The sequence below is a fragment of the Myodes glareolus genome, chromosome 12, assembly GCF_982192425.1.
Source record: "Myodes glareolus chromosome 12, mMyoGla1.1, whole genome shotgun sequence".
Taxonomy (NCBI): domain Eukaryota; kingdom Metazoa; phylum Chordata; class Mammalia; order Rodentia; family Cricetidae; genus Myodes; species Myodes glareolus.
Genome location: NC_142037.1, coordinates 66305075 through 66332299, shown reverse-complemented (window position 1 = coordinate 66332299; position 27225 = coordinate 66305075). Strand labels below are relative to the sequence as shown.

General features: G+C 42.4%; 1 protein-coding gene across 2 annotated transcripts in view; it reads right to left on the bottom strand.

The window, feature by feature from the left end:
* The window catches only part of Slain1 (SLAIN family member 1), a 57570-nt gene that overhangs the window by 13363 nt on the left and 16982 nt on the right, over positions 1 to 27225 (bottom strand). The window contains exons 3-5 of one of the 2 annotated variants that reach the window (XM_085698222.2): positions 11940 to 12089; positions 10717 to 10866; positions 7848 to 8189 (exon numbers count right to left, since the gene is read on the bottom strand). In XM_085698222.2, the coding sequence (XP_085554348.2) occupies positions 7848 to 8189; positions 10717 to 10866; positions 11940 to 12089 (642 nt within the window). The remainder of the gene's footprint in view (positions 1 to 7847; positions 8190 to 10716; positions 10867 to 11939; positions 12090 to 27225) is intronic. The other variant, XM_085698223.2, reaches the window with a different exon arrangement.

The following is a 27225-nucleotide window of genomic DNA, read 5'->3' as shown; positions in this document are numbered from 1 at the left end:
TTTCAGAACATACATACTGTTTTTCTTGCACATTCATACCTATAATAAAGTCGATAATAAAAGTTATTTAAAACCTATTGTTTAGGTCTTAGTCAGGGTTGCTATTGCCGTGATGACACACCATGACCAAAAGCAAGTTAGGGAGGAAAGGGTTTATTCAGCCTACAACTTCCACATCACTGTTCATCATGGAAGGAAGTCAGAACAGGAACTCAAACAGAGTAGGAACCTGGAGGCAGGAACTGATGCAGAGACCATGGAGAGGCACCACTTATAGAATCCAGGACCCAGGGGTGGCCCTGCCCACAATGGGGTGGACCTTCCCCCATCAATCACTAAGAAAACACTCTACAGGCTTGCCCACAGGCCAATTCTCCCTCTTTGTTTTTTCAAAATAGGGTTTCTCTGTAGTAGCTGTCCTGGAACTAGCTCTGCAAACCAGGCTGGCCTCAAACTCAGTGATTCTCCTGCCTCTGCCTCCCAATGCAGGGATTAAAGGAATATGTCACCATCTGGCCCTATAGCCCAAACTTATGGAGACATTTTCTCAAACTAGGCTCCCTCCTCTGCAGTTACTAAAACTAGCCAGCACAATCCACTTGTGATGCTTTCCACTTACTATCTTCTGAACTCAATAAACATGGCAACAAAGCACAGAAAACAAACCTCAGATTAAGGGAAGACTGCCTTCTTGAGGCTTCCCCTGACTGCCCCTCCCCCCAGTTGAGAATAAGCCCAAGGCTTCTCAAGTGCAGCAAGCACTCTACCAATGACCTTCACACCCAACCCTATGTGAGGTCTATTTTTAATGGTATGTCTTATATCTTCCCATTTCTATTAAAGGCCCCAGCCCCAAACAGCAGGCACTTAAAATGGTCAACAAAGGGTGTGTGTGTGTGTGTGTGTGTGTGTGTGTGTGTGTGTGTGTGTGTATGCAGAGTATGTGATAAAAGCAAGACATTTAAAAAACCCCACAGCTAGGTCTCTTGACTATCACAAACTGGTGTGAAGAGGAACCTACACCAGTATGAGACTATTTTCACGATATGTTATTTTGGATAGCATAGAAGCAGAGGGAAACAATCATATACTACTTACTAGAAAATTGAGCTTCTACATTTTGAAATTTAAATTCCAGGAGTCGATACTGTGGCTCAATGGTAGAACGGTGTGTCTAGCACAGGTCGGGCCCTAGGTTGCATTCCCAGTAGTATTAATTAATTGCTAATTAACTAAAACAAACTAAAATGCATTTATTTGCAAAAATCTACCATAAAAGTTTTAAACATAGTCATGAAAAACTATACCATGAGCACATGCACGATTTCTTCCTGGAGCGGCCAGTTGTTTCCATTCTGCCATAGTTAGTTCGTCATAACATAACGTGTACATTTGTTTACTTTCAACTGTATGAAAGCTTCAGACACTCTTGATACTTTAACCCTAAATGCACCTGAGTCTCCTAAGAGGAAGAAATGTCTATAGAACCACAATACTGTTATCACATTTAAGCACAGTAGCATCATAATTCATAAGCAAAAATCTTCCAACTATCTCAAGAATGTCATTTATTCCATCCCCCAAGCCATGATCCAGATAAGGTACATACATCATGTGTGGCTAATCTCCACTAATCCAGACACACTGATCCAGATAAGGTACATACGCCATGTGTGGCTAATCTCCATTAATCCAGACACACTGATCCAGATAACGTACATACACCATGTGTGGCTAATCTCCACTAATCCAGACACACTGATCCAGACAAGGTACATACATCATGTGCTGCTAATCTCCATTAATCCAGACACCATGATCCAGATAAGGTACATACATCATGTGCGGCTAATCTCCACTAATCCAGACACACTGATCTTTAAAAGCAGTCTTTACTCATATTTGGGTACCAAGCCAATTTTCTAACTCCATAATCCTGAAATATGCCCTTACTAATAAGCTGTCTGAATACAAATCCCTAGGACACTTTGAGCTGAGCCGTGGCCTGTGGTTGAATCAGACCATCAGGAAATATGGTTCACTTCACTGGCAAACAATCCGGAATGTACTCACATACTTTAAAGTCCAAGGACTAAAAAGCAATGTCCTAATTCCATCTTCCTAAGAAATCAGAGATTTTATTGGTGTGGGAGAATTATCTGTATTCTGTCAATCATGTATTTTAATAAAACGCTGATTGGCCAGGCAGGAAGTATAGGCGGGTCAACCAGACAGGAAGTAGAGGCAGAGTAATGAGAATAGGATAAGGCTAGGGAGGAGAAAGGTTCCTCAGCCATTCCTGTACAGACCACCGAAGAGACAGCATGTAACCTGCCCAGCTGAAAAAGGTACGGAGCCATTATGGCTAACATAGATGAGAATAATGGGTTAATATAAGTTATAAGCGTTAACAAGAAGCCTGACCTAATGAGCCAATCAGTGTATAACCTAATGTAGACTTTGTGTGATTTTCCTTGGGACTTGCTGGCTTGTTGGGGTACTGGGCGGGACAGAAACCCCAACAAGCCGGCCCTCGTGTTACATTTTATCTTCAAGGGCCAATAAAAAGCAGAAGAAAGAGACTGAGAATAGAATTCAGATGCTCATGGTCAGAGGGGCAGCAAAACTCAGCCTTCTGTGGAACACAGATAACCCAGGAGTCAAAGAGACAGTAATTTCACCTGCCAACACAGGCCTCCTCCTCCCCCACGGAAGGTCACCAATGTGCTACGAAAGACTGCATCACACCACCAAATCCTGAAAGAGTACAGGAGGGGTGGGAAAGAATCTACTAAGGTTAGTTACTTCTGTTATCTGATGAAGCATTTACTGTCTGACAAACAAGTCCCAATTCAATGATTCCCCAAAAATACATGAAGAACCTTTATGAGCTTTCACTTTTGAAGCTAGATAGTGTATGAGCCACAAAAACAATATTTTAAAAATTTATTTCTACATGATGTTTTCTAGCTCCATCCATTTGCCTGCAAATTTCAAGATGTCATTATCTTTTTCTGCTGTCCAGTACTCCATTGTGTAAATGTACCACATTTTCCTTATCCATTCTTCGGTGAAGGGCATTAGGTTGTTTCCAGTTTCTGGCTATGACAAACAATGCTGCTATGAACACTGAGTGAGGTAACCCAGACCTAGAAAGACAAATATCGTATGTATTCACTCATAAATGGTTTTTAAACATAAAGCAAAAAAAAAAAAGCAGCCTACAGTTCACAATCCCAGAGAACCTAAACAACAATGAGGACACTAAGAGAGACTTACATGGATCTAATCTACGTGGGAAGTAGAAAAAGACAAGATCTCCTGAGTAAATTGGGAGCATGGGTACCGTGGGAGAGGGTTGAAGGGGATGGGGAGAAAAAGAGAGGGGAGCAGAGAAAATGTAAAAAAATATATATATAAATCATTTTTCCATAGAGAAAAAAAATCTCTTTCTTGCCAGGCAGTGGTAGTGCATGCCTTTAATCCCAGCACTTGGGGGGCAGATCTCTGTGAGTTCGAGGTCAGCCTGGTCTATAAGAGATAGTTCCAGGACAGGCCCCAAAGCTACAGAGAGAAAAAAAATCTATTCCTACCGTTTTAAATGGGTTTGTTTTGCTAAGTCTGTGGTTTTGTTTGAGACAGTCTCACTATGTAGGTGTGGCTGGCCTCGAACTCAACATAGACCAAGCTGGTCTTGAACTTATTGATCCACCTGCCTCTGCCTCCCCAGTGCTAGAATTAAAGGTGTGTGCTACCATGCCAGTTGGGTTTAGTTTGCGTGAGGTATACTTTATCACAATAATTATACAAAATTCAGTATATTTTTAAAATAACATCTTATTGTTTAAAATTTTACACATGTATATAATGTTTATCATAGCTACTCCTTCCCTGCTCCAGTTTACTCCAGAATCCCAACTTCATGTCCTCTTTTAAACTTTTTTTTTATTTTTAAAAATAGAATCAATAGCTAATAACTATTCCCTCCCACTTATATTGTTTTAGGAGTTGAGAAGAACACTGGATATTCTCAAAGTTACCATTTTTCTTTCACAAATTGGTTCAAATGACATTCTACGGTAACAAATGGAGGCTCAGATATCTGAGCCATATGTTTTAAAAATGTTCAAAAAAGTGTAGGTGGAGTGGGAGAGAAATTTTATTCAGCACATCTACTCCAGGCAATGTAGTATTTATTATTTAATTTATTCCTCATAACATATTAAAGTTGGGAGAGACACCAGATGGCTTGATGGGAAATTACAGACATGTTTTCTGAAAGTCACACGTTATCTCTGCTTCGCTTTGCAGCCTAGAAAACCAAAGCTCAGAGAAACTTCAGTGTGGATGGGCTGTGTGGGAAGGCAGGACTGGAACTCAGGCCCCACTGACTTCAGAGCCCACGCTCTCAGCCATGAAGCGGATTCATCAGAAGCACATCTAGAAAATTACCTTTGCATTCCATGCCCCCTTTGCATGCAGGAACTGAAAACTACCACAACCAGACCCTGGATGGAGTACTGCCTGTTTGCCTGTGAGCAGCATCGCAGGGTGGGCTTCAGGGAAACCTAATCCTTTCTAAACGGTGTTTGACCAAAGGGCTATCCCTTTTCTAAGGCAGGACAAGCATCTGCATGGAAGGGAACAATCCCACTGACGATACCTGTTGTACTGTCTGGGTTTGGGTGTCAACTTGATTCAAGTTAGAGTCATCAGAGAGGAAGGAGCCTCAGTAGAGGAGATGCCTTGATGAGATCCAGCTATAAGGCGTTTACTCAATTAGTGATCATCACTGGGGAAGGCCCAGGCCATGGTGGGCGGTGCCATCGCTGGGCTGGTGTCCTGAGTTTTATAAGCAAGCAAGCTGAGCAAGCCCTGTGAAGCAAGGCAGTAAGCAGCTCCCCTCCACGGCCTCTGTGTCAGCTTCTGCCTCCAGATTACAAAACTGCTTGCGTTCCTGTCCTGACTTCCTTCAGTGATGGACTACAGTGTGGAAGTGTAAGCCAAAAATACCCTTTCCTCCCCAAGCTGCCTTTTGGTCAGGGTGTTTCATCACAGCAATAGAAACGCTAACCAAGAATAACTGGTACCGGGAGCGGGGTATCGCTGCGACAGACCTGACTGTTTCAGGGAGAGCTGTGGAAGGACTTGGGGACTTTGGGCTAGAAGAGCTCTTTGTGCTCTGTGGGAACTGGGAGAAGAATGTTGAGAGCGGTACAGAGGATGGAGCTCTGGCTTGTGAAGTTTCCGAGGGAAGCCTGAAGACTGTTTCGGGGCCATTTGTTATTTTGAATGAACATTTTTTTTAGTTCCGGTTAGCTAGGCCTTTAGAATCAGCTGTGATTAACAAGATATCAGGACTACCAGAATGAAGCTGTGCTTTGCTGGGGTACTTGAAGCTGGTCAGCTGGTGCAGTGATCAAGAAGAAACCAGCATCTCTGAAGTGAAATCTGGGAAGCGTTTCCTGAGACCACAGAGAAGCTGTGTTCCAGAGGCGGCCAAAGTTGTACCACGTGCTGGCAGCCGGACTTGGTAATGTGTAAGAGTCACCCAGGTGGTCCCGGCTTTTAAAGCATGAAGGGGTCGTGTGCAGAGGGCAGGGGCAGAGAAGTGTCCCAAGCCCTGTCTGTGGAGAACCCAAAGATCAGGAGTGGATCCCAGGCACTGAATGGTTGGAATCTGGTTCTGCTTTGATTTGATTGTGACTTTGCCCTGATTTTTTCCCTCTTGAAGTAAGAAAGTATTTTACTGGAGCCCACAGTTGAGAGACTGTGAATTTTAAGAGACTGTAGATTTTAAGAAATTGGTTATTTTAAAGGGACTGGAATTTTAATGTGTTTGAATTTGTAAAGACTGTGGGACTTTAAAATTATTTAAGTTTTTAATGTGACTTCTTGGGGATGAATAAGAAAGGAAGGGTTGTGGCTTAATGGTGATGTGTTTTGTATATCAACTTGACACAAGCTGGAGCTATTAGACAGGAAGGAGCCTCAGTTGAGGAGATGTCCCCATGAGCTCCAACTGTAAGGCATTTTCTCAATTACTGATCATTGCTGGGGGAGGGTGTAGCCCATTGTGGGTGGCGCCATCCCTGTGCTGGTGGTCCTGGGTTCTATAAGAAAGCAGGCTGAGCAAGCCATGAGGAGCAAGCCATAAGCAGCACCATTCCATGACCACTGCATCAGCTCCTGCCTCCAGGTTCCTATCCCGACTTACTTCAGTGACGAACAGCAATGTGGAAGTAAGCCAAATAAGCCCTTTCTCCTCAACTTGCTTTTTAGTCATGGTGCTTCATCACAGAAATAGTGACTTAAACTAAGACAGCAGCCAAGATGTAGAGCCAGCAGACTCAATTGAGGTGCTAGAAAACACCTTTAAACTGCGACACGGTGTCCAGTAAGCACGGAGCAGGCAGCACCATCTGGCTGCCATTCAGAGCTTAAAGATATTAGTGGTTGTGACTTTCTTTAGCCAGATCTCACATGGAAAATCTGAGGCTACCAAGAGAGAAACTCAGAATATAATGCTTTAAATACTTTCAGACGAACTTCCAGTTTGCAGAACAATACGAGTATGGCAGAGAAATGATGAAAAATAAAATGTGCAGCATTTGATCAGTAATTCAATTTGCAGTCACCCTGGTGACATTTAAAATTATTATTTGTTCACTTCTAGACTTTGAGAAATGGTAGGCGTTGATAATTAAAGGCTCTAACTATATAGGTCCAAAGCAGTTAAGTAGTTTCTTCCAGTTTCCTAAGCTTTGCATGGACCTTCTAGCTGATCATAAATACACACACACACACACATGCACATATACACACATGCACACAGGCATATACACACATGCATGCATGCAAATACATGCATATGCACACACACACATACACCAGCCTTGGGGCATTACATGGCTGTTCTTTCTGGGATTCTTCGTAGTCACAGAGTCTAATTCCTTGGAATATGAGAAAGAAAATTGTAAAAGATTATGAAAGACAATTATACCCCATCACACTGACACTACAGATGAACTTTTCATTGACATGCCATATAGCCCCATCTCCCCAATCCTACTGCTTCACAGGTATTAATTTAAAGTTAGGAATCTGAAGCCTGCTTTAATAGACTCCCCCCAGTCCAAGTGTGCAAGAGTAGCAACCTTCCAAAGCTTCATTATCAACACTTCCATCACTCTATGCTCAAAACCCACAGTAAAAGGCTATTGACGTTATGAATGCAACATGGGGCCTTCAACTACATGGAGCTCAGCCATGAAGTCCTAGGCTGTACAATACTGGCTCCCTACAAACAGTAGGACAAACAGCAACATAAAGATATCCACACTCAGGGGCCGGAGAGATGGCTCAGTCAGTAAAACATAGGCATCACAAAGCATGAGAACCTGAGTTCAGATCCACCAGAACCCAAATGAAAAGAATCCCTATAATCTCAGCTCTAGGAAAGCAAGCAGACACACCATGGCTTGTCAGCCAGTCAGTAGAGCCACAGCAGCAAGTTCCAGATTCAGTGGGATACCTGGACTCAAAAAATAAGGTCGAGACTCATTAATGAAGCCACCAGCCATTGACCTCTAACCTCAGTGAATACATGTACATGCATGTGTGTGTGTGTGCTGTGCACACACAAATACATAAAAAGGTCTCCACACCTCAGTGTGATTCTGAGGTGGAATCATCATGGTAGTCTTCCTAAAGTCAGAAATCTATAAAGCTGAGACATAACTAGAAGATGGTCAATTTTAGACATAAATTTAGACCAAACTGATAAGGATGAAGTTAGATCTGAGAAACACCTGCCAATGATGTGTTGACGGTATGACACAACCTACCTCCGTTGGTCCTATTTGGTTGCTGATCTGGAGTTTGGGCTTGAGGTGAATAATACTGTGGCTGCTGGAAATTATTTGAAGGGAAATACTGGGAACTGGGGCTCCTCCTGCAGTCGCGGATGCTGGAAAAAGTCTGGGAGTGGGGAATTCCTCTTTGGAAAGGCGAACACCTCGGAAGGCGAGGCTGAGGTGGTGGCAAATGATCAAACTCTTCCTCGTCCTCCAAGCTGTACCGGTCGTATTCTTGATCACTACATGTCCCCTTTTTTCCTGAACTCAGTGACACACTCGAGCTGTGTCTGGACACGGATGCTGAAGTGGAAGCATAGTCCTGCCTGAGACCTGGTTGAAACAAACAATTCATAGTTTTATTTTAAAATGACAATAAATTACTCTAATAAGTGTACACCATAATTTGTTTCAGGTTATTAAAACTCCCCCTTCAACACAATCAAAAACATACATTTATCTACCAAACACATGTCTAATGTTAGGTCAGTCAACACTGAAAAAATATATCCCCCCTGCAGTGAAGGGCAGACCTACCTGCCATGACTGCAGACATCACTACCTGTAGGAGGAGAGAGTCGCTTGTTGGTCCCCGGCTGCTCAGCCCCCATCACACAGAAACTGTATTAATTAAATCACTGGCCCATTAGCTCTAGCTTCTTATTGGCTAAATCTTACATATTAATTTAAACCATATCCATTAATCTGTGTATCGCCACGTGGCTGTGGCTTACCCGGTAAAGTTTTGGCATCTGTCTCCAGTGGGGGCTACATGGCTTCTCCATGACTCCACCCTTCTTTCTCCCAGCATTCAACCTAGCTTTCCCTGCCTACCTAAGTTCTGCCTTGCCATAGGTCCAAAGCAGTTTCTTTATTAATCAATGGTACAGAGGAAAATCCCACATCAGCTACCTACACAATTCTCCAAATTACCCCCTTTCACGTTTAGAAATAGTTAGAAAAAGAGAGTTAGGAAGAAATCTTCACTATAATTATAATTCCCTGTGATTAGAACAAATACAAAGACACTAATCCCTGACAGAGTAAGGAACCTGTGCCCTCTAGAACTGGGGTGCAAATATTGTCTGGCAAGGTCACCACTCCTGTATTCTTTTGGGTTACCAGCTAGTATCTCCTTCATAGTTTGGTAAGATTTTAATGCTTCAGTGGTCTTAGGTCATCTTCAAAATGACTTTAAAAAAAAAAGAAAATCTGCAACTTTTTCAGTATTTAACATTGTCTATCTCTTTGGGATTACTTAATATCTGACTGAAACTGACATCCAATCATTTTCCACGCTTAGACTGAGCACTTAAATTTACCATTAATGCTACAAAATAATCACCTTGATCTTCAACATATATCTTACTAAAGCCTCTGTAAGTATCACCTAGTTTTTCATTGTTCTCTTGACTAATTGTAGAAGTAAGAAATTTGTATGTTTAACTATTGCCACTATCCTGGCCTGAAAAGACAATCTGAAAACAAGCTTTGCCCGGTTCTGTGACATACATCTTGTTGTGCCCTTGACATATAGTACCAATGCCTCTGAAGTACTTCACACTGACATTTAATAAAGTGCTCCATTTCTAGAAGCCCCTCAATTATTTACCCTGGAGCATATTAAGGCATTTTAATTGAACTTTTTAGAGATCACTATAGAGCCCCACAAAGTTTCAGGAAATAATACTAGTACTTCACTAAGCTCCCAACAGTTTTACAGATTTGTGGACTAGCATCACAACGTATTAACAGTGATATAATCTACTCATTTTATTCAGTTTTTCATTTCCTTATGTATATACAGGTTAATATTAAGTACTTATAAATTTACTAGTTACATGCTTTTATGCCATTTAAAGTATATATAGAACTGAACAGTTCTATACCATGAAAATCCTTTGTGATACCCTTTAGAAGCACATCTGCCACCCTCTCCTTTCCAAGACCCCAGCCCCACCCCCATCCACCAATGTCCTGCGTTTCTAAAGTTCTATCATTTCAAAATGTTCCACAAACGGCATCACACTGCATACCATCTCTTGTGTATCTTGCTTTCACTTTTACAATTCCCTGGAGCCCACCCGAGATGTCCTCTCTGCAGCTTGCTCCTGGCTGTGGATGAGTCCTGTTTCATGGAATGGACAGACCGCCCTTATTTAACCATGCATTGCTAAAGGGCATCTAAACATCTAACATCATCCGGTTAGAGACTGGTGGAATGAAGAAGTGTCTTCCCTGGGCTCAGGCATTTGGATACTCGGTCCCCATTGGAGGCTCTGTCTGGGGACATTTAGGAGCTGTGAGCCCTGCTGAAGAGGAAGTACTTCACTAGAGGCAAGCCTTGAGAGTTCATACCCGTGTCCCAAACCAGTTCACTCTCTCCTTCCAGTTTGTTGCTAAAGATGTGATCCCCCAGCGTCTTTCTCCTGCTACCATGCCTGGTGCTTGCTGCCACGCCTCCATCAAGCCATGATGTGCTCTCAACCCTTTAGAACTATCAGCAAAAGTAAATTCTCTTTCCCTTAAGTTGCCTGTGGTTACGCTGTTTGACCACAACAAGAGAAAAGTAACTGACAGAGACTATTGCAAACACAACGTGTGTGTGTATGGATTTTTATGTGAACGCATGCATCTACTGCTCTGGGAGAAATGTTCAATAATGCCTATGGTCTCCAAGAATCAGTGTGACCCCGAGAGTATGCCTAGCGTCTACAATATTCTTCAGCCCTTGGACATGGAACTCTTTCAACCAGAGAGGAAGGTGACACAGAACCAAGAATCCAGTTGAGTGCCTGACTCCACCCATCACTGAGAGTCTAAGTGGAAACCTCATGCCCCTTGATTAAAAAGAACATACTCTCTTCTTGCAGGCGAGCCATGATCTGAACATCAGTAAGGTCCTGTAACTTATATCCCATGGATATAGAATCATCTTCCAGCTCTGAAGTACTCAGCTCACTGTCAATGGACGACTGGGGACTGAGAGGGGAGCCCCTGGAGGTGTAACCTAAAACACAGAGGATAATGTTATAATAATAATAATAATAATTATAATAATGTTAAATGGTAAGCATACATGTGCTATAATTCTTATATAATTATAATAATAATGTTAAAACGGTAAGCACACATGTGCTATAATTCATATACCAGTGGCACTTCTGTTTACACGCTATCACAAAAAGACTGACATGTTGCCATTTGACAAACAATAAATACATCTTACATGTTCATAATTCCTAAGTATGAAGTAGTTTACTATTTTCTCTTTTAAAATACAACTTGTAGAAAGAAAACATAATCATCCTGTACTGTCTACTAAAAAATTAATGCCCAAATCTAAGGGTGTGGTGTTTGAGTATACACACATGCATACATATGTATATAAATATATACACACAGTGCACACTTTTAACTGATAATCAAATGGATATGTCTCTGGCAACAACTGATTTTATATTTCACAATAAAATTTAACCCTAGTCCATTTTTAATGGGCAGACACAGTGGTGTCATTTATGGAAAAGGTCACGCATAAAAGACACATTTATGTAAAAACATACACACGTCATAATTTAGAGCAGTAAGTAATCACGGGCATCTTGCTGAGACCCAGTGAAAAGTAATCCATAGGTTAAGATAAATGAAGCAAGCAAGAGCTAGCCAGATGAAAGAGCGTTGTGGGTCAGATTCGCGCCAGTGCTGAGACAAGAAAGGCAACCGTGAGACCAATCTTGTGACAACCCAATACAATCATTCCTTCTCCTGAAGCCAGGATTTAAAAAGCTAACAAAATATAAATTGTTTAGCAAATGACATAAAGTCACATGACTTTAAAATCAGTACAAAACTACCTAAACTATGTTCACAACCCATCCATGCTGGGCATTTGCTAAAGAGGGCAGACGGTCTACCAAGCCTGGCTGAGACCAAGCAGTAGGTGAGCACAGAGATGTACGTGCTTTCTACCCAGAGTAAGCGTGTGGCCTCCGCGACACTAGGTCACTCTAGGGATCCCCACGGCAGATTCTGTGACTGAAGTAGCAGAGCAAGCAGCTGGTCAGGAAGTTGGAATATTACCTGTTCTTTCGGGTGTTAGTATTGCTTTGTTGGAGGTTTTAGAGGAGCTGGGAGTGCTAATGCCATTGCTATAAGGGCTGAGTCTCGCAACAGGACTATAGGGGAAAGCCAGGGAGGCAGGTGAGGAGAAGAGGCTCCGCCATCGGCTCACTGTCACAGAAGCAAACACACAGCAGTTAGTTCCACAGCAGGTGCTGGTCCCTCAGGAAGGAAAACAAAGCAACTTTTCATATTTTAACCGACTTCCATTTATCCAAGGGAAAATGTGCAAAACCCGGGCCATTCAGAAAACCACTGAGAAGCAGCAAATCTGTCTCACTCCGATTAAAGTCAATATGCATGTATAAAAGGGACAATTCGAACTCATACATGAGAAAAATCTTCCATTTCCATATAAAAATTAAGTGTTTTGTAATCACAAACAATACCAAAAGATAAAAGCAAGAATAAAAACTTGAAGTTTCTAGAAGTCTGGGGAATTGTTCTTAATATTGACCATTTAGAGCCCTAAACAATTGCTTTGTTCACTTCAATGCAGTTAATTTAAGAACATATTGATCAAAAAATTTTATATAAATGTGTCTGGAGAGATGGCTCAGCCATTAAGAGCACTTGTTGCTCTTGTAGAGACCTTGTGTTTCCAGTGCCTTCGTGGTGGTTCACAGTCATTCTTAACGTCAGTTCTGGAGAGTTTCTGACCTCCGTGAGCGCCAGGCATGCTCGTGACACACACAGACACACACAGGAAAACACTCATACAAATTTGATACATCTATTTTTTTTAATTTTATATAGAAAATTGTATTTGGATTGTAAGACAAACTCATAAGGCCTGATGTGTTCCAAAGGCCTTGGGTTTCAGATGAGCTTTGGTGAAAGGGTACAGACACCATAGAAATCTGTCCCCACCAACACATCATGACAGCGAATTTAGACATCTCTGTCAGTGGCAGAGATGACCAGTGATGGCCTTTCTTTTATAAGACTCTGCAGAGAACAGTGAGCACGCGATTTTTAAAAGCAGACTATCAGATTGATATTTTGATACTATTTTGATGTGAAATTGAAAAACCATAAAGGAATTGTGCCAATAATCAACACACCATCGAATTCTTTGGTTATCACACACAGCATCCTAACTGGTTTCTTTCCCTCAAAATTACCTCCTCCTTGTTAATTTTAAGCTCATGGAAAAGACCCCACGTGATAAAACCCTGGGCGAGTCACAAACATTGCCAGAGTCATTGTCACAGCAGGCAAGCCACCTCAGTGGTCAGATTTTACTCTCCCAAAGGCAATCACTCAGACACAGAAAGCAGACGGGCGAAACAGGCAGAGTCAGCCTAAACATTTGATAACTTTGAAGGGCATTCCCAGGGCCTTTCTAAGGTGGGCACTAATGAGCACTCACCCACGGCTGAAAACTGCTCAGTGTGGCCAGCAGGATGGGGAAAAATGGTGGGTGTGGAGAGTCAAGCAAACGGTAAGCTGTAACATCGGGATTCTGGAGGGCCTTGAGAATGCCACCAAAGTAATTTAAAAGAGTACACTGCTTCCCCTTCCTTCAGTCCAGAGTCTTTGGATGTGATTTCAATTATATAAATGTAATTTTATTTCCTCTATGGGCAAAAGGGGGGCGGCAAAAAGCAACTAGATTCACAATAACATTCAGAATCCTCAGGTTGCCTGGGAGACAGTGCCACGAGATCTGGTCCTAACCGACATGGGTCCATCATGCCCCTAGTCAACCTGCGTGTCTGTGCTTCAGCAATTCTCACCCTGCGTCAGAGCGGACAGGGACTCTAGGAACCTTGGCTCTGACTTGATATATTGCAGAACTGCAGAGAAAACGCAGCACACACACACGGGTAGCTGGCCTTACAATCTCCAGTCTCTACTACTGGGTGTCTGCCGTTACAAATTCTATACTGAAAAAGCAAAGTCAATGGTTCTTTGTGACCGCTAACTTGCTTAACAGACAATGGTATTTTATAGGAGTTTGATCGCTCGCCAAGCAAACTACAATGACTTCGTGTTCTCGCCCACAGATGCAGGGGACAACAGATCACAAGTAAACAGCATTCGTAATTCTGCACAATGACTACAGTGACCCAGCCTCCCTGCACAATGGCACAGTTATTGTGGCTATGACAGCAAGACCCCAGCTAAGAACACAAACAGCATCTATGGCAAGAAAGAGCATTCTGGATTGTTCTTCAGCAAGCAATTGGCATTTAGGGAGAGGGAGTAGAATTATTGTAGACAGAATCTCTCCAAACAATGTTGCTCTATTAGTGCCCAAGGCTGTGATGGGGAGGGCAGGGAAAGGGAGCAAGGGGCAGGCGGAAGGGAGGCTTCCTCCTCACTCCTCTCTGTGGAGCTGAAGAGCTGCAACAGAGACGTCTATACGTAACTAACAAGACAGGGCATTTAAAGGGGGCAGTTTATGTCTTCATTCAAATAATTTTTCTGATTTTGTTAACTTGGGATTAATTTTGTTTTTTCTCACACAGCACACACTGGCCTCAAACACACTACGTAGCTGAGGCTGGCCTCGACTCCTGGAGACCCTGCTTCTAGGGCAAAGTGCTGGGATTACAGACGCATGCCATCACACCCAGCTAGCAGAGCTGACTGCCTTAGTATGAAGATGTTAACTTGTCAGATACTCGAAGACGGCCAAAATGATCTTAAGAGGAGAAAGACAATCTTACCAGGGCAGAGAATGGGTGACAAGCTCCACTACAATTTTCCTCTACCACTACTCTGAGGAGAGGTTTATTTGTGAGAAAAAAAAATGGAGATGCTATGGGCTGTGCTTTTTATTCTGTTTAAACTCTTTGGAGAAAGAAACTCAGATGTACTTAGTCATCTGCTCATTTATCTTCTGTGCATCTCCAGAGTTATCAAATTTTTAAAAAATGGATATTTACGAACTTATTTTTCCACCATATTGTACATAAGTACGAGGAAAACATCCTAGGTGAGTCCTCCAGAGATGACGGTAAGACAGCCACGGGAGGATGGTGGGCAGCTGTCACTTTCAGAAAGAACTTACATCCCACCCGCAAAGAATTATTGTGTAGATGAGAGAGAAGTTTCCAGAAACACTGATAGTCCTACCTTCCCTCAATCTGCTTTGCCTAAACATACAAAAATACAGGGACGATTCAGATTTTATTGAATACAAGTCTGTGCACATTATCAAAATCAAACTGGAGAATCAATGTAACCTAATTCACATGAAAGAAAAACATGATCTAATTAAAGTCTCTGTGATGATCCTCCAGAGAGGTCAACTCTACACAAGGCTGGGACTTCAAAAACCAAGAAATACATGGCTAGAGAGACGACAGTGCGGGGTGACAGTGGGGGCATGGTGCGGAGAGGGGGACAGTACAGGGGCTGCTCCTCCTGAGGACCTAAGCTTCAGGGACAGCACCCACACCCAGGGGCTCACAACCACCCCCTAACTCCAGCACCAGCGGATCTGATGTCCTCTTCTGGCCTCCAAGTTTTACAAATGCACACAGGGCAGATAGTCACAGAGCCACCCCACCCATACACATAAATAACAAAGGAAGCAGCTAACGCCATCAAATGCCCTCCAGACAGCTGTTTTCACACTTTCTTCTCCTGTGGAGAGAAGCGTCTCTATAGAAGCTCCTAAGCCATTAGGGAATGGAGCAGCAGGTGGCACACACTAATAATGTGAAATACGGGAAACTGACTCATATCTCTTGACTTTGAAACTATCTTACCACTCCTGGTTTAACAGCTGCAGTATTTTACTGAGTTCCTTAAACTTAGCAGTGCTCAGCATAACGTCTCTGAAGACAGAGGTAAGTATAACAAGACATTTCAAGCCAGCAATAGAATCAGCGGGGAGGGGGGGGGGGGCGGGGGCGGAGAATGTATAAAACACAACAACTAAATCACTGAACTTAACCAGGATTAATCTTGTGACTCGCTGTTAACGATTTTTATCTTGTTAATGGTGAGAATCTGTGACTGGGGAAACAAACCTGCAAAAATTATCAGGGAGTCACTGTCTGGGGTAACTGAAAAATTCTGGGCTGCCCAGTTAAAATGAAAGTACAAAACCAGTTGGCAGCAAATCATACAAAAGGCCAAGAGGGTTTCCTCAACTTGAAAAGTCAAAATCTTCTAAAATCTTCCACAAGTTCAGGACTTCAGTCCTGTTCAAAGGATTCACACACACACACACACACACACACACACACACACACACACACACACAGCTGTCCATTACAAAGCATCTGTGTTGTTTAATCAGGTGAAGAAGCCCTAGAGGACAGACCTTTGATCTCTCCAAGGGTGTCTCTCAGTGCTTCACATTAATACTGATCACAGCCCTGATCTCTATCCCTGCCCCCCTCACTGCAGTAACACACACAGGCAAAGCTGCAGCATGCAGACACTGTGCCAGTTCTTACATCAGCAGTCTCCTAGCGACCCCTTAAAGAAAGCAGGTGACCTAGCATCAGTGTGGCTCCAGGTGGGTAGGAGGATGTGGTGCAAATACAGGCATTTTAGAGCAGCCCAGGGTTGGCTCTCCAGACTGAGAATTTTAGTAAAAACTCTTTATCAGCAAGTTTTATTAAACTTTACACAGACTCGTTTTCTAAGTCAGTCATGACCTTCTATCTCTTGGCTCATGGTCTCTCTTCTCAAATAGCTATACGTATAATCTCTGTCATTTCCTATGGTTTTTGCTTTGTGGTGCTGGCCAACTGCCATGTCAATCTTTGTAGGCAAAGTCCTGTGTGTCTCTGAGAGGAAGATAGGAAGGAAGAAAGGGAGGGAGGGAGAGAGGGAGGGATGAAGGGTGGGAGAGAGGGAGGGAGGGAGGGAGGAAGGGAGGGAGGGAGGAAAGAAGGAAGGAAGGAAGGAAGCCTACAAAATGATACAGACTGTCAATATTTACAAAACACATTCAGAGCCATTCAGTATTTGCCAAGAGATACAGAAACCAACACAGGTCAGTTCCTAGCGGCTGCTGATCTCTCACAGACACACGCTGCAGACTCTCCTGCTCCCCACTCACACTGGGAAGTGTGCCCAGCCCTATGCTCCCACCTGCTTTGTAAAATTCATTTCTCCCTCACTTATGTAGGCATCCACTATCACTCTAGAAAGTAGCAGATGCCATAGACACTGAGAGGAAGAAAATACGTGCGATGTTCACCCCTCCCTCCCACTCTAATTTCTAAATAGCAGCTATGACAGAAGAGGCAGGGAAATAAAGGAAGGCAGGAAGGCAGTGAAGCAAACTGGATAGTGCAGTCGGAACAAAAGCTTGGACAGGGAGGAGAGGTTCCAACAGAAGACATGAAGCATAAAAGGACCATGGCAGGGCCAGAGCCATGGCAGGGGTGGGGCTACGGCAGGGGCAGAGTCCTGGTAGGGGCGGGGCCGTAGCAGGGGCAGGGCCATGGCAGGATGAGGATGTGGAGGGCGGAGCCATGACAGGGGTGGGGCCATGGCGGGGGGGGGGGGGGCGGAACCTTTGTGTGTCAAAATGCCATTCTAGAAAGAGAAAACACGGGTGAAAGTGCAGCGGCAGGAAAGCCAAGTCTCCAGCCTTGGGTGGCAAATGTTCAGGCCAAACCTAGGGCACACATGAGAAGACCTGTACCTAATGACACCACTAGAGTTGGGGATACAGGGAGTAAAAACATCTGTGTATCCACAGAGTGAAGAGACCAGAGGGGGAAGGGAAGCATGCAAAAAAGGGGAAGGTAAGTCCGCTAGCCAGAGGGATGGGGCAGAGAGGGAAGAACAGCCTTGGAAGAGGAGCCTTGGAAACAAGGAAAGGAGAACAGAGAAGAAGAATGTGGGTCACATGGAACCTTTTATGTATAAATTGGAGAGCAATAAGTATTGCAAGGAGGCAGAGAGAGGCCCAGATAGCGTCTTGTGCAGTAATGGTCTGGAATTTATTTCTCAGCACTGGGAACTGAACCAAGAAGGGCCTTGCACACACTGAGCAAGCATGCTACCACTGACTACACCCTTACCCTTTTGTAACCAAGGTCTGGAATGACCACCGTGGAAAGCAGGAAAAACAGCTCACCACGGAGAAGGCAAGGGATTATTCAGAAGATGCTCTTTAGCCTTATTCCAGAATGATAGTAACCTCAACATGTAAGCATCAATAAATACCAAGTATTTTTACCAAGATATTTCCATGTATCTGTCTTATGGTTTTTCTTAGGGGTTCAGATTTATATGATTTATTATTAGTGAGCATATTGCTAATGGAGTTGTCAAAATTCATAAGAGGAATAAAGCAAATGCTAATAACCAAAGATAATCCACCACTATGATTTGAGAAAAGGTGAGAAGTCACACAGGGGTCTAGAAGATGGCTCCATATCAGAGATGACCAAAGGGGGGGAGGAAGGTGGCTAGGGAGTTGCTTTTGCTTTTGTTGTTTTGTTTAAAAAAGAGCTAGCTAATAAATACTTTAGGCCTTGCTGGTCATGAGGTTATAGTCCTAACCACTTTAACACTAGGATTATGAGAACAGTCCAAGTGATACATACATTAACAAGGCTGGAAAGAGAAACTTCACATATGCTGAAAGCTGAATCTAATAACATCTTCATTAGGTTAGGAAACATTCTTTTGATTTTCCTCAACTATTTAAAAATGTGAAAGGCATCCTAATCTATAGGTCATACCTGCCAAAGCCAAACATAGCCAGGCTGCTCATCACAGCTAGCACACTAATACTTTGCAAAATCCATTTTTAAAAATATGCAGAGAGAGACCATATATATCATATGTCAGATACTCAAGTAACAATGAGTGCTGACTCCAGCCAAGGAAACAAACAGGTCAACCACAGATCTTTGTTTACACTGTGTGAAGATGTGCGACTGTGATTGGTTTAATAAAAAGCTGAATGGCCAATAGCTAGGTAGGATTGAATAGGCGGGACTTCCAGGAAAGAGAAGAACTCAGATGAATCTGGGCAATCAGGAGACACCAGCTAGACACTGAAGAAGTTGAACACATAGTACAAAGAAGAGGTAACAGAGCCAGATGGCAGAATGTAGATTAATAAAGCAGGTTAATTTAAGTCATAAGAACTAGTTGGAAAAAAAAGCCTAACCTAAGGCCAAGTTTTCATAAGTCTCTGTGCCATTATTTGTGAGCTGGTGACCCAAAGGAAAGTCTGACTCCATTTGACGCCCAACGTAGGGCACATAAATTCACATAGGGCCTGAGAGAGCTTAAAAAAAAAATTGAAACATGGAGTAAGATAGTCAGACACAACTTCTTGGCGACCTCTGCCTTGCACAAGCCCAGCACTTGTGGCATACAGAGGCATGGCCCCTTTTAAGACAGTTGAGCACTTGAACAGCCTGCACACCACTGGGGCAGTAAACCAGATAGAAACGTCGGCTGCAGCTTGAACACAGCTGCTTCCCAGAGATGCAATGGTTAGGAGAAGCTGGGATGGTTAGGCCAAAGAGGGTGGAGGGCCTAGCTGGTCAGACAAAGCTACAGACACATAAAAAATGAGATTCAGATTAAAAACAAAAAAACAAAAAACAAAACTCTAAACCCGTTGTTTCTATTTTATTGTTTTTAGCCCTGAGTTGATTATTTCTTGTCATCTACCCCATTTGGATGGGATTTATTCTTTTTGTTCTAGAGCCTTTAGGTGTGCTGTTAAGTTGCTAGCTTAAAAATGCTTAAAAATGTGCTTAGATGATGAAATAAAAGAAAATGGCTATAAGCAGTCAAATAAATAAGTAGTTTAAAAATAATAAAGTAATGTCTTTAAAGAAAATGTAAAGTAATACATAAAAAATACTAATAAGTCACATAAGGACAGGAAATTCACAGGACCCCCTGGATCCTGTATTTTTTTATTGATTTTAATTTTTTAAATGCTGATGAGCAAAGTGCAAATGGTGCTGAGAGACAATGGATTATGTTTTATGCTAAAGTAAACCAATATTTATATTTTAAGAATGTCTTAACTTCAGAATAGAAGTCAGGAAATATGTAGTATTGGGGGAGAGGTTATGCCTTTTCTCATACAAGAAACAAAAAGCGATAGATCTCTTCAAAATTAATAAAGAATCACAGACCCGCAAAGTTACAATAAGGGAAGTACACACGCTCACACGCGTTCACACATACACACACACATACACACACACACACACACACACACACACACACACACACATGGGGAGGGGTATCAACAACAGAAATAATAGAAAGTTTACAAACTCGTAAACTGAACAGCTCTCCATGAATGAAAAATGAGTCAAGACAGAAATTAAGGAAGAAATTAAAGACTTTCTAGAATTCAGTGACAATAAAGACATAGCATTCTCATAATTATGGGACACAATGAAAGCAGTTCTAAGAGGCAAGTTCATGGCATCAAAGGCCTACGGCCTATGTGAAAAACTGGAGCAATCTCATGCTAGCAACTTAACAGCACTAGACCAAAAAGAACAAACCCCATCCAAATGGGGCAGATGACAAGAAATAATCAACTCAGGGCTGAAAACAATAAAACAGAAACAAAGGGTTGGTTTTTGAGAAAATCAACAAGACAGACAAACCCTTATTGAAATTAACTAAAAGGCAGAGAAAGAATACCAAAATTAGCAAAATCAGAAATGAAAAGGGGGCATAACAACAGGTACCAAGAAAATTCAGAGAATCATGCGGAAATACTTTAAAAACCTGTACTCCACCAAATTAAAAAATCTACAAGAAATGGATAATTTTCTTGATATATTAACAGCTAGCAACATTAAATCTAGATCAGATAATCAATTTAAACAGATCTCTAACAGCAAGTGAAATAGATGCAGTCATTCAAAGTCTCCCAACCAAAAACGCCCAGGGCCACATAGTTTTAGCACAGAATACTACCAGACTTTCAAAGAAGAGCTAGTTTCAATATTCCTCAAATAATTTCACAAAATAGAAACAGAAGGAACATTGCCCAGTTCATTATGAGGCCACAGTTACCCTGATAACCAAACCACACAAACACCAAAGAAAGAAAGAAAATTACAGACCAGTTTCCCTTATGAACATAGAAGAAAAATACCTGCAAAGTAAACTTCAGAACACATCAAAAAGATCTTCATCACTGACCATAACCAAGCAGATTTTATTCTGCTTGGAAGCAAGGGAGGTTCAATATTTGTGAATCAGTTAACATAATTCACCATATATTGAAGGACAAACAAAACAAAACAAAACAAAAACATGATCATCTCAGTAGACGTAAAAAAAAAAGCCTCTGGCAAAATTCAACATCTCTTCATGATAAAAGTCCTAGAGAGATTAGGGATACAGGGACATACCTCAATATAATAAAGGCATTTTACAGCAAGACCATAGCCAATATCAACTTAAGTGGAAAGAAACTCAAAGCAATCCCACTAAAATCAGGAACAAGACAAGGATGTCTACTGTTTCCATACCTATTCAATATAGAACTTAAAGTCTTAGCTAGAGCAGTAAGAGACTGAAGGAGATCACAGGGATACACACTGGAAAGGAAGAAGTCAAAGTATCTTTATTTGCAGATGATATGATAGTACACATACGTGACCTTAAAAATTCCACCAGAAAACCCCTACAGCTGATAAAAACCTTCAGCAAAGAAGCTGAATATTAAGTCACAAAAACCAGTAGGCTTCCTATAAACAAAGGAAAAATGGCCTAAGAAAGAAATCAGGGAAACAACAGTTTCCACAATAGCTCTGAATGATATAAAATATCTTGGGGTTTCTCTAACAAAGCAAGTGAAACACTTGTATGATAAAAACATCACGTCACTGAAGAAAGAAACTGAAGAAGCTATCAGAAGATGGAAAGATCTCCTATGGTCATGGATCAGTAGGATTAACAAAGTAAAAACTGCCATCCTACCAAAAGCAATCTACAGATTCAACACAATCCCCATCAAAATTCTAATACAATTCCTCACAGATCTTGAAAGGGCAATTCTTAGCTTCATGTAGAAACACAAAAACCCAGGATAGCAAAAGCATTCTTGAAAAATAAACTGCTGGTGGCTTCATCATCCCTGATTTCAATTGTACTACTGAGCTATAGTAAAAAAAACCACCATGCTGTTGGCACAAAAACAGACACATTGTTCTACGGAACTGGGCTGAAAACTCAAGACATAAGTTCACACACCAGTGGACACTTATTTTGTTTTGTTTTGTTTTTTTATTATGAGGCCACAAAAACATAGTGGACAAAAGAATATCTTCAACAAATGATATTGGTCAAACTGGATGTCTGCACGTAGAAGAATACAAAAGGATTCATACTTACCTCCCTGCACAGAATAAGACTCCAAATAGATCAAAGACCTCAACATAAAACCAGAAACACTAAACTCTAAAGAAGAGAAAGTGGGGAATAGCCTTGAACACACACAGGAAAAGAATCTCTGAACAGAGCACCATTAGCACAGGCTAATTAACAACAATTGATAAATGGAACCTCATGAAATTGAGAAGCTTCTGCATGGCAAAGAACAACATCATTCAGACAAAGCAGCCACCTATAGAAAGGGAAAATATTTTTTTAACAACTACACATGTGATAGAGGGCTAATATCCAAAATATAAAGACCTCAGGAAGCTAGATATCAAGAAAATAAATGACCCAACTGTAGTGATATTTCATTTGTATTTTAATAAATAAAGCTTGCCTGACAATCAGAAAGTAAAACAGCCGCCTTGATCAGCCTTACAGACCAGGCAGTGGTGACACAGACCTTTAATCCCAGTAGCTACACTAGTTTGCCATAGAAACTGGGCAGTGGTGACACACACCTTTAATCCCAGCACAGAAGAATATAAAACAGGAGAAGACAGCTCTCACTCGCAGTCTCATTCTGAGATTCTTGGAGGCAGGATCGCCATTTCAGACTGAGATAGAAGTCAGAGCCAGCAGCTGGATGTTTTGCTTTTCTGATCTTCAGGTAGAACCCCAATTTCTTTCTCTGGGTTTTTATTAATCAAACTACACCCAATTAAAAATGGGAAAGATCTAAATGGAGAATTCTCAATACAAGAAATTCAAGTGACTGAGAGACACTTAAAGAGATGTTCAATATCCTTAGCCATTAAGGAAATGCAAATCAGGACTACTTATATCTGTCAAAGGATGTGAAATAAGAAGAACACCCCTCCATTGCTGATGAAAAGTATAAACCCATACAGTCACTATGGAAACAGTGTGGTGGTTCCTCAGGAAGACAGAAATAAATCTACCTCAAGACCCAGCTATCCCACCCTTGAGCATATACCCAAAGGATGCTTCATGTGTTCAACCATGTTTACTCCTGCTTCATAATACCTAGAACCTGGAAACAACCTAGATGTCCCTCAACAGAAGAATGGATAAAGAAAATGTGGTTCATTTACGCCATAGAGTATTACTCAGCTGTAAAAAACAATGACATCATGAAATCTGCAGACAGAAGTAGAAAAAAAATCATCTTGAATGAGGTATCCCAGACCCAGAAAGAAAAATATGGTATGTGCTAGTTTAAAGGTGATTATTAGCTGTAAAAGCAATGATTACAAGTTCACAGAACTACAGAGGGTAGGCATGGAGCACAGGATAAGAGGAAACAGAAAGATCTTGTTAGGAAAGGGAAATAGAATAGAAAGATAGTTGAGGTAGCTGAAATGGGAAGATCAAGAGGGGAGAAAAAGGAGAGCTATGGAAGGAAATATGGGAAGAGACAGCTAAAATTAAGGGGCATTTGAGGGGCAATAGAGAAACATAATAGTAGATAAGCTTCCTGTGCTGGCTATGTTTATTCCAACTTGATGCAAGCAAGGAAAAAGAGCCACAGTTGAGAAAATGCCTCCACAAGACCAGGCTGCAGGCAAGCCTGTAGGGCATATTCCTAATTAGTGATTGATGGGGGAGGGCCCAGTGCATTGCAGGGAAAGCTGCCCCTGGGCTGCTGGTCCTGGGTTCTATAGGAAAGCAGGCTGAGCAGGCCAGTAAGCAGTACCTCTCCATGACCACTGCATCTGCTCCTGCCTCCAGGGTCTTGTCTTGTTTGAGTTCCCGTCCAGGCTTCCTTCAATGATGGACTACAGTGTGGAAGTGTAAACCAAATAAACCCTTTCCTCCCCAACTTGTGTCATAGTGTTTCATCACAGCAACAGAAACCCTAACTAATGCACTTCCCTAAACATATACATCTATGAAGGCAGTCCAAATGAAACCACCTAATAATGGGGGAAACAGAGTCCCAAGTGGCCATCTCATGTCACTAAATGAAGCTTCCCGTACTGTGACTGGGTTACAACTAATTGAGTTATTGACCAGAGGACCCCATGGTAATGGTGAATCAATCCCACACCAGTTATGTTTTAAGGGGTTATTTATTTTGGGGGGTAAAACTTACATACACCATAAACCGTCAGGAAGGGAGCTTAGTCGCTGGAGCCGGAGCCGAGAGCAGGAGCCGAGACCAAGCGCCGGAACCAAGAGGCCGAGCCGAGCTTGCTGCTCTTCTTTTAAAGAGAAATATACCACGCCCCAGTAGGCTGGTATTTCAGCGGATATTGGCTGACGGAGCGGAAGGCGCTTCCGCAACACTGTGGGCTCGTGCTTCAGCAACTATTGGCTGAAGCAGCGGAAGGTACTCCCGCAGCACCATGGGAATCCCCCAACAACCAGATTGTTCTACAGGTTGCTCTCCACCAAGGGATAGCAAGGCCCCATTGTAGAAGACATCACCTCTCACAACACTGAACATAGAAATGCAGAACTGGTACCTACATAGGTCCTTGCTGTGCTCCAATGTCTTTGGTATAAGACGGTATTCTGCAAGCTATCAAAAGAGAAATGTAACCACCAAAGCAACAACCACAAGCCTGTTATCTACAATGGTGTCCTACCTGCAAAATATGCTAGGGAAATGGTTGCAGAAAGCTGGTGGGAGTAACCAACCAATCACAGATTTGACGTAAGGCCTACTTCACAAGATAGAACCCATACCCAACACTAAGAACCAGAGACTACATAGCTCAGAGACCCAGGGTAAAACCAAGTAATACTGGTATAAAAGCAAGAAGAAAAATGTACTGATAAGATGACGCTAATGGTATTCTGCTGTAGTCACAGATCAGGGCCACGGTCAGCCATCATCAGAGAAGCTTCCTTCTGACACAAACGGGAACAGATACAGAGGCCCACAGCCAGACAACATGCAGAGTGAGAGACGCTAAAATACTGAGCCCTAAATGGGATGTCTCCATCAAATCCCATCCCTCAGAGCTCAGGGAACCCTGCAGAAGAGGGAGGTAGAAAGAGTGGAAAAGCCAGAGGATGGGGTGGGGGCACCAAGAAAACAAAGCTCCCTAAATCAACTGCGCAAAGCTCATATGAGTGCACAGAGACTGAAGCAGCACTCACGGGGCCAGCACGGGGCCTACACGGGGGTCTGCACGGGGGGGGGGGGGGGGTAGCACGGGACCTGAACGGGGTCAGCACGGGGCCAGCACGGGGGCCAGCACGGGGCCTGCACGGGGGCCAGCACGGGGTCTGCACAGGGCCTGCACGGGGGCCAGCACGGGGCCTGCACGGGGGCCAGCACGGGGGCCAGCACGGTGGGGGGGGGTCCTCTGCGCTTATATGAGGGCTTCCAGATTTGAGCTTTGAATGTGTGAATGAACGGATCTCTGATTCTTGTACGTTCTTTTGGGTTCTTTTCCTTCTGTTGTTTTGATCTTGTCCAACTTAGAAGTGATAGTTTTTGTTTTATATTTTTATATACTATTTTGCTATATTTTAAAAAATGAATGAATGAATCACCTAGTCACTAGGGTGAAGGTTAACAACTGACTGTCACATGTCTGCTAGAAGAGGGAGAATCAGTTCTCTCCAATAGAGAGACACTCAGTGTATCAACCACTCCATGGCAGGCTTCACGTTTAGGGGCAGCTGACTAACATATAATGGACTCCAAAGTTTTTTGTGTGCTTTTATTTGGTTACAATTTGGTCGTTTATTTCTTTAAGGGGTAGTGTTTTATTTAGTTTGGTTTTTTTGTTGTTGTTGTTTTGTTTTGTTTTGGGGAAATTTTGTTGTTATATTGGTTTTAGTCTTTTTTTTAGAACACAAAGTTGGGTGAGAGGGAGGAGGAAAGGATCTGGAGGGATGCGGGGTGGCAGAGAATAATACGATCAAAACATATTTAAATTTAAAAATTGTTTTAAACACTAAAAATATAATAGAAAAGAAAAAACAGTAAAGGCTGATGAAAAGAGAAAAACAAAAACAACAACAACAACAAAAACCCAGGTGTTCTGATTCAGGGACTCCCTCCCTCCCTTCCTCTACTGCCCAAGCGCCTCTCAAGCTCATTATGTAGCCCATGCTGGCCTTGAATTCAAAATCCTCCCACTCTAGCCTCCCTGTGCTGAAATTATAGACATACAGCACCACACCCAGCTAGGAGACTTCTTTACGACAGCTTCTCAAGACACACTGTGATAAAGGTCAATGAAAGACTAACTGGGTGACACCCGAGTTCCAGCTCCGTCTTGACATGGGGTAGTTTCTAGAGTTGAGCAAATTTCACCAGTATCCTCAAGCTGGTGTGCTCTTGTATGGAAACAAGCAAGGCTGTGGGACAGTGATAAGACCATGGTGTACAATACGGAAGTGAGCCATGCATATGAGCATCACACTATAATGTATGCATATGACCATCACACTATAATGCATTTTATAAACGGAAAGCTCCACAGAGTTGTAGCAAACATAGTCCACCCTCTAAGGAAAATGTTCTAAAAACAAGGGGACAAAAAAAAGCATCTCTAGGAATTTTCCCCTTTGACTTTTTAGTGACTAAAACGTAGAGCCGTCTTAAAATGAAAGTCATACTTTTTACCTTATCCAGCAATTCCATAGATGTTTTGGTTTCCTCACAAAGTAGTGAACGGTGTGTGAGCCTCCCACAGTCAACATATATTGGCTCAAAAACCTATGTCAGGAAAATGGTGATGGTTTGAATCAAAATGTCCACCATAGGCTCGTGTATTTGAAGGCTTAGCTATCAGGAAGTGGCACTACTTGAGAAGGATTGGGAATAGGACCTTGTTGGAGTAGGTGTGGCCTTGTAAGGGGAAGTGTGTCAGTCAGGTGGGCTTTGAGGTTTCTAAAGGTCAAGCCAGTTTCAGGAGCTCTCTCTCTCTTCATGCTGACTTCGAATCCAGATTACAGCTCT